This window comes from Elephas maximus, chromosome 4 (genome assembly GCF_024166365.1).
Source record: "Elephas maximus indicus isolate mEleMax1 chromosome 4, mEleMax1 primary haplotype, whole genome shotgun sequence".
Lineage (NCBI taxonomy): Eukaryota > Metazoa > Chordata > Mammalia > Proboscidea > Elephantidae > Elephas > Elephas maximus.
The window spans coordinates 55,109,053-55,117,324 of NC_064822.1; the positions used below are offsets into that span (position 1 = coordinate 55,109,053).

At 50.8% G+C, this 8,272-nt stretch overlaps 1 protein-coding gene across 11 annotated transcripts in view; it reads left to right on the forward strand.

Moving 5' to 3' along the window:
- The window catches only part of MICAL3 (microtubule associated monooxygenase, calponin and LIM domain containing 3), a 241,613-nt gene extending 234,494 nt beyond the window's left edge, over positions 1 to 7,119 (forward strand). For all 11 annotated transcript variants that reach the window (XM_049882102.1, XM_049882099.1, XM_049882105.1 and 8 more), the window contains one exon: positions 15 to 7,119. In XM_049882102.1, the coding sequence (XP_049738059.1) occupies positions 15 to 199 (185 nt within the window). In that variant the 3' untranslated portion in view covers positions 200 to 7,119. The remainder of the gene's footprint in view (positions 1 to 14) is intronic.
- The last annotated feature ends 1,153 nt before the right edge of the window (positions 7,120 to 8,272 follow it).

The following is an 8,272-nucleotide window of genomic DNA, read 5'->3' on the forward strand; positions in this document are numbered from 1 at the left end:
TTCGGTCCCCACAGATCACCTGAAGACGGAGGAGGAGCTGTCAGAGGAGAAGAAGATCCTGAATGAGATGCTGGAGGTGGTGGAGCAGAGAGACTCCCTGGTGGCCCTGCTGGAGGAGCAGCGGCTCCGAGAAAAAGAGGAGGACAAGGACCTGGAGGCAGTCATGCTGTCCAAGGGCTTCAGCCTGAACTGGTCTTGAGTGCCTGCCCACCTCTGGCTGGTCAGTCTCTCGGCATCCTCCTGACTCGGGCTGGGTCTCCCAAACCATCGGGATTCCAGGATGGAGAAGGCCCAGCACTTTTGGGAGTTTGCACTCAAATGTCCTCGTGCCTCTTGAGAAGCACAGCCAAGTCTCACGTGCTGCGGGGAAACCCTAGGCGAAGACACTAGCCTGCAACGACTCAGCCTCCTTGGGAGAGGTCCACTGGACTTCCAACAGAAGAGAGCAGGGCGGGGAGCGTGAGACGTACGACGTGCAGACAGCCCACACACTCCCTGAGGAAGCACCCTGGCTGGTGCCTCTTTTCTCCGTGGGCATGTTTGAGAAGAGCAGGAGCTGCCCCCGCTGTCAGAACCACAGCCACCACTGAGCAAGCCTCCACAGAGGAAGGGGCAGCTGTCTTTTTCATTCTCCGTGAAGCGCCACCAAAGAAATGAAAACACCCCCCACCAGAGTAAGGCTGTGTATGGAGACCGGGAGAGGAGCCATGGCCGCCCACGGTGATGCAGACCCCAGCATTGCCGGGGAAACAGAGGGCCAGAGGCTTCCAAGTTCATTATGCAAGTGAGGGGGGAACGAGGGGTCTGCTCCCTGCCCCGTACCACACACTGGACCCTAAGTGGCCAAATGCCCCAGGCATCTCTCTGGCTGTTGCCTGAGGCCTGTGGATTGCTGCATTTTTGCTTTTAATTCACACCATTTTGACACTGGAAAATACTGACTTTGGGGGGCCAGGGTAAGGCCCTGCATTTCAAGCCCCGGCTCAACCAACAGGTGACGTCACTGTTCAGTGCTTCACGTGGGGCAGGGGGTTCTCTTTTCTTGGCGTTTTTTCTGTGTTTGCACCTTGAAATGAAGCTGATGACCTGGCGAGACCCTCAGCCGCTTTGGACCCTTTTTGTTAATTAACTTATTTTTTAATACTTGAAGCAATTTCATTTTTATATCTTTACTAGAGACACTGATCACCTGGCACCCGGATGTAGGAGTGAGGGGCATGTCCCTGTTACATCTGCACAGCCTGACCCAAGACTGAGCGTGCGATCCATGCCTCTAGTAGGCTTCTTCATAGTGTTACTGACCCAGCGGGCATCAGAGAACAGTGCCAGGTCCTTGTTCACGGCTTTTCTGTTCCCTCCTGTACATCATGTCCAGCCCCCTCCTCCTCATTCACCCAGCACCCTGTCCTCCAGGGGGCACCAGACATGTAGACCTGGAGCATTCGCTTGTCAAGAACACATTTCAGCATCATTTGAGGCCAAGCCAAAAGGCAAAGATGCGGTTCTTGTCTCCCCATGCTGGGATCCCAGCCCTGCCGAGTCCCTTTTTCCTCAGTTTTGGTGCCAGATTTCACCTCCCATGAAACATTTATTAAAGAAAATTTGAGGGAAGCCCACTTCTGGATTGATGGAGACAGCTGTGGTGGGATCTCGTAATCAGCCTGGCTGATGAGTTCCTTGTCTTAGCTTAAGGTGAAACCAGGTAGAAATGTACCTGTTGCAGCAGGTGTGGGATTTAAGTTGGTCTCACACAGACAGACAAGTAAATCCAGCCCTCTCTTGCCAAGGGGGACAGCAACCTCCCCAGTAGCAGGCTCTTCATGGGGAGGCAAGCATCCAGCTTCTAGGGATGACAAGCACCATGTAGCTAGTTCCTTAAGCCAAACTCTTCACTTCTGGTGGTTCGGCCAGAGCCTGGTTGTGTACCACTCGTAGAGCCACTGACTAAGGACATCAAGGAGTCTGCTGTTTGGCCAGCCATAGAGTCAGCACATAGTAAGCCCAGGGAGGTTTCCCATCAGGGCCAGACCAGTCCAGAATGGGGGCTCTGGCTGACTCCTGGTGGGGAGGGGGCCAGTATGGAGGGAACAGGCAACTGTGAGGGCTCCCAAGGACAGGACAGGTCAAGGGTCCATGCTGATCTTGGAATTTCCGTGGGGAACCATACTGTGCCTCAACCTGAACACTTACTACAAACGAGCAAAGAACCTGTCTGTTCTTCACTTTGTCCAAAAGCTGCCGTCTCTCTTCCTGTGAAAACCCAGGAGACATACTGCTAGCAACCATCACAGGCTCTGGCTTCTTTACTTCCTTTTTTCTGATGAGGCAAAGTCTCCATTTTTATTCACTTTTCTTAAAAAAAAAAAAAAAAAGTGGGGGCAGGGGTAGAGGGAGGCATTCTAGATTCTATCTTCAAATCCCAGTCTTCCAAGAAAATCAGACTTGGGACAGGACCTTCTTTGCCTGCATGGCCTTTTCCCTCACCTTTCCACCACTTGAATCCCACTCAGACTAGTGAGCCCCAGAAGAGCTGTCTCCATCCCTTGTAGGTCCTCCTAACCCCTAAACAAGGAAGCAGTTTATGAAGTTACTCATGAGGGCTGTGGCAATGGTGATACACTTTAAATGGCCTGATGTAGCAGGAACACCAGGCGTTAGCATCTGCCCCTTGCTGCCCCCCAGTACATGTCAACCTTATGACTACTGCACTCTTCAAAGCACACGCTGCTGCCTGCAGTTATCAGAAAGGGCCTGGAGACTTTGCACAGAGGCTGCAAAACTCCTCAAGCTTCCAGAATGTTCCCTAGCTCTTCACTCTCAACAATGTTAGGATTTCAGGTTCTAGTAGAGCACTTGTTCTTAAACCATGCCCCTTTTGTAACTAGTTTGCAGTTGATTTTAGTACTAGATGACATGCTATGTGAAGTATTTTTCAACTGAGAAAGTATGCAGCTTCCCCAGCTAAGGTTTCTTCCCAAGAGCTAAGTCCTCTAGAAGGCCGGGGGAGCAGGATATGTCTATAAAATGCCAGCATTGTTTTGAGTGAGCCCAAACACAAGGCTAAGTAAGTCTTGCAGGGAACCAGAGTTAGCAGCCTGGAGGGAAGGCAGCCCTGGCTCCTGAGTTTGAGGGACCACCAATAGCGTGGTAGCCAGCAGCTCTGTTTTCCCGAAGTTTTCTCTGTGGAGATTCCCCAGCAGGGATTCTAACTGTTGAGATGATGTCTTGGGGTCTTCGTTGCCAGGAGCAATCCTCAAGCTGATTGGGGCCAGCAATGACACAGACTGTTCTTTAATCTATCCTTAGACAAGAAACTTTAGTGGGGCAAGAAGAGGGGAGAGTAAAAAAGATGGGAATGTCTGACCCATAAAGGGGAGTGGCCCATTTTATAAGCAATAAAAGGTTTTAAAAGAAATACATAGTGTATTTCTTAAGTCGTTTTATTGGACAAGGCAGTAAGCCAGGGTGCATCCCACACCCAACCCCCTGCCTGCTGCAGGAGGCAGAGTCCAGTCAAGTCATTTTATATCTGGCATGTGCATTGGTGTGTACAAGGTTGTTAAAAGAACACTTTTTTTTTTTAGTCCCGCGTATTACCCTGGCTCAGCCATTAACACACACAACCTCTCCTTCCTTGTTATACCCAACGTGACCTTTCTGAGCCAGAAGAGGACATGTTGTCCTAAAGCAGCTGGACCTCAGCTCTGAGCCCTGGGCAACCCTTTGGACCCCAGGTGAAGCCTGCTGTGGAGGTGGCTCTGGCACCAGGTCACGTGGGAACTCGAAGCAACCCAGTTTGATAAGAAACTGCTCTTTAAAACCAAGCCCCAGTAGCCTCTTAAAGAGAAGCATATTCTTTGAAATAGAGATTCTCCAAATCAGAGTGACCCTTTGGTACTGTCCACTCTCCTAGCCTGGCCCCCAGCTGACCAGTGTGGTTAACGTGGCTGACTAGTGAGCTCACTGGTATAGGGTCTACAGCTACCAGGACAAAACCATCCAGATGTTTTCATGTCTGCCATGTTCATTCAGTACATAGGTCTTGGAACTTCCCAGAAAGGAATAGTCCAGGCCAACTCTTCTCCCTTTGCTACCGGAACCCTCCTGGGCTGCTTTTCCAAATAGAGGTACAGTCCAGCTCGCTTGTCCCCTCCTTTAGTGTGTTAACATATCAGAAATATCACAGGCTTCATGATCCCCCACAGAACTAACCCCAAAGGCATACAGTTTCCCTCTGGAGAATTCAAAAGTGGCAGCAGAGGAGGGCAAAGAACAGCAATGAACGGGTAGACCTGAGCCTGGCCCAGTTGAGAGGTCATCTGGAGGTCATTGCCATGGAAAGCTGCCCACCAGGAAGATGTTGCCGGCTACCCCGGAAGAAAGAAAGGAGCCTGGCCAGGACAAATGAGGACATCTTAGGTAGAAAGAAGAAGAAAAAACATGTAACCAGCTCAAGTGTGAAGATGCTGTGGCCCTTGATTCCTGCAAGGAAAGATAGATCATGGCCCTTGCCTCTTGGGGGAGAGAGTGGTTTTGATGGCCACCCACTCTGATTGCAGTCACCTTTTGTTCTTTAGAGGGGAATGGGCAGGATTTGGCTACTTTTCACAGCAACCCTGGGAGACAGGAAGTAGGGATTGTTCTTCTAGGCAGACAACCAGAAAGGAAGGCTGCTGGAGTCCATGAGAGCCACCTCAAGCATACAACCCTCTTCCAACAAATGGCCACTCTGCTGGCTCTGAAACCCTTCCTGAACCCTTAGGGATCAGAGTCAGAAATGGTTAAGGGGAGAGAATGTGCCATTTTATGTCACTTTATAAGCTGACGAGACGGGCCACTTAGCGACACTCCTTCCTGCTACACCAGCACAGGGAGCGTGTTGGCCCTCCAGTCGCTCCTAGGCAGCCTGTTACTTCTGGACTTTACCAGGTAGCATTTTTATGCAGCCTCACTCCTTGAGCCTACTACCCTGAGGTCTTCGTGCAAGTTGGGAGTTTTAGCTTTTGAGGGTAGGCCTTGTTTGCCCGCTGCCCCTGCCTGGGAAGTCACCAGTAACCAGGACAAATGTGGGAGGGGAGATAGCGTCCTCTGAAGCTCACACACACACACACACACACACACCTTTCTTTTCATACCCAACGTGACCAGAAGAGGCCATCTAGTTCTGCAGCAGTTGGGTCTCAGCTACAAGCTCTGGGCAGCCCTTTGGACCCTGGGTGGAGCCAGCTGTGGGGGTGGCCCTGGCTGCGGGGCAAGACAGGATGTGGGTTGGGACTCTTGTAGCCTGGATGTTGTATTGAATGGCCTCCAGAGTAGGCAGATGTAGCATCCTCGAGATCTAGGAGAAGGACTGTTGTAAGCTCTCCAGTGTATGTGGAGCTGCCTCAGGCAGCTGTTGTGAGGAGGATGCGGTTGCTGGTGCCTGTCCACCAGTGGGAACGCGGTGGGGAGCGCAGGTCAGGTGAGAGCAAGGTTACAACAGTCATGAACATCATTCCTGCCTATTCCCCCGACCACGTGTTACCTTAACCACATCGTTTACCTCGCCAGTGCCTTGTTTTCCCTCTAATGTGAGGCACAAAATTGGCTGGAAGGGTCAATGCACTGGAAGTTTGAGGTTCTTGAGTCAGGACCTGAGGGGAGGTGCTCCCCAGGGCCTCTTCAGGCTGGATCCCTACTGCCCAAAGGCATTTCAGATCTATCTAGTGAGCCCACAGAGTTGTGCGTTTACTTTTAATTATTTAAAATTATTTTAAATGCTGGGTTGTCTTTATTTCCTCTCCTGAACTTACTAGAAACAGGTTGCTGCAGACAGGCAGTGTTCCTGGAACATTCCGACTTGTCCCCTGACACCAGCTACCACCCACCCATACCTAAGGGCTGGCCATCAGACCTCTCCCAGCAGTGGCTCCAGGGGACATGCCACCAGCCCCTGGTCCTCCACGGGGTTACTGCCTAGGATAAGGAATTCATTCCAAGTCTGTAACATTGGGTGTTAGAGTGCTGAGCAAGGGCCAGAAGAACAAGGGGTTCACTCACACACCACCCAGAAAAATGAGAATTTCTTGATAGAGCAAGAACACCTAAATACTCAAGGCTTTGGCTATCTAGCCTTCAGGTTGCCTCCCCAATAGTTTGAATATCAAGTGTTTCTCCTTAGAAGAGAAGAAAAAATAAGATAAACCTGATATCCAGCTCCTTTTCCCCAGCTTTACTTTATTTAGCTTTTTTTTTTTTTAATGCTTTTAAAAAATTAAATACCTTTTTATAGAAAGACTAGCTTGGCACCAGCTTTATCTTGGGACTGAATAACATTTCTAGTCTCAATAATTTTTTAAGCTTTCATCAAATTGTTCTTAGCATTGCCTGTGAGAACCTGGAGTGGGGGAGGGGTGAGGGCTGGGTATGGAGGGGTATCTGCCTGGAGGAGTGTCTGCCCGAGGCCCCCCACTTCCTGGACTTTCTTGTCTGGTTGTAAACCAGGCTGGACAATCACTGGCCTGAATCAGCGCTCAATGCCTTACTGGGAGCAAACCAGCACTCTTCAGCTCAAGGTGAGGGGAGACAGGGGCAGCTCCCGTCTTCTCCCTCCCGCCTCATTTTCTGCAGCCAGATCCCAGTGCCGTGGAAGCCCTTGGCTCATTGACAACCGCCTTGGCAAGCAGGGGAGGGGCCGGGAGCCAACAGGACCTTAACTCTTGAGGGATGGCAACCGCAGGCATCTCTTTTGAACCACCTCAAAAGGACCTTGGAGCAGAGCCCCAAGGACTGGTGGAAGCTCTACAGAAAGATATTTGGAAGAAGCATTGAGAAGAGACAAGTTTCCTGACACTAGGCCCCTGGGGAGAGTGGGTAGAGGGAGAATGCAACACCATGGTGACTTAGTTGAACCATAAAGTGCGTACATGCCTGTATATGTGAAATCCCGTTCAGGGGAGAGATTGGCTCCCCAGAGCGTAAAAACCCTGCTGCCGTCCAGTCTGACTTTGAGAGTTGTTAAGTGGAAGGAAAGAGGGCTTTCACCGTAGAAACAAATAGTAACTTCTCCTCAGTTCGGTGTGGCGGGGTGCACGTTTACCCCCAACTGTTTGTACTAAAGTGGCCAACAACCAAAATAAAGTCAGTCTTTTTTTTTTTTTTTTAATTCTGTGTAAAAGGATCATTTCTTCTCCCAAGAAGCAAATTCACACCCTCAGTGGGACTGGGATGTGCCCATAAAACCAAGGGATCCAGGGACTCCTTCCAGCCTTGAGGCCCCAGCACAGGACCACCTGTCCACCCAGGCCAGCAGTACAGCCCCCAGCAGGGCAAGTCTCTGCGGGGAAGGTGGGGACAGCTGTATGGCTGCTTGTTCCTGGTCCCCTCTGTGCTTCTCTATGGTCCAGTCATTTCCTCCAAGCCAACAGAGGTACCTTCTCAGCCCCTTCCTTTTCCCTTATGCTCCTCTAAAGATGATCTTGAGCGTGCTCTTCCCCACCCTCACAGGAAAATTCCTCACTGGAGCCATGGCCATGTGAGACGGGCCCTGGACCTAGGATCTGATCTGCCGCCTGGCCCCGGCTTGGCCACTACCTGTCCACTGACCTGGGCATGGCTCTCCAGACCTGTTTTCTCACCCATGAAACAGGAAAATAACAGTCACTCTCTGTTTACAAAGTGGTGATAGGGTTGAAACAAAGCCATAGATGTTAATGGGCTCTGGCAGATGTTAGAGTCCCAGAGTTTTAAGGTGGCACTGCATCCATCCCTCTGTGGGTGGCAGGTGAACCCCTTTACAAACAGGCTACTGAGCCACCATAGGCTTCCTTTCCCTGCAGGTTGAATCTGGGCCCCTGCCCACAAGTTCCAACCATGACTGCACCCACCACAAGCAGATGTGCCAGTGTCACCCGCCTGTAACAGAAAACAGCAACAGCTGCTCAAAGGTGGTTTCCAGGAAATTAGCGAGGAGGATTGAATCTCAGTTGAGAGTGTGAAGGAAGCTGCAGGCTTGGATTGGTGGGGGAAGGTCAGTACAGGAATGAAGACCAGGCTTCATGTTTGATGAGTTGTGTGTTTCCTGGCCTTTATGATTCAAACCCAGACATTTATTCTTCATTGGCCATGGGCCCAGCTCTGTGTTGTGCATAAGGCTACAATGATGAGAGGCAACACAGTCCCTCCCCTCAAGGAACACAAAGTCTCACAAGGGCCTCACACAGCCACATCAGCACTCACTCACTCTGCCACAAGGCATTCGTTATCTGTGCATCTCTGAGCAGAATTCTGGACC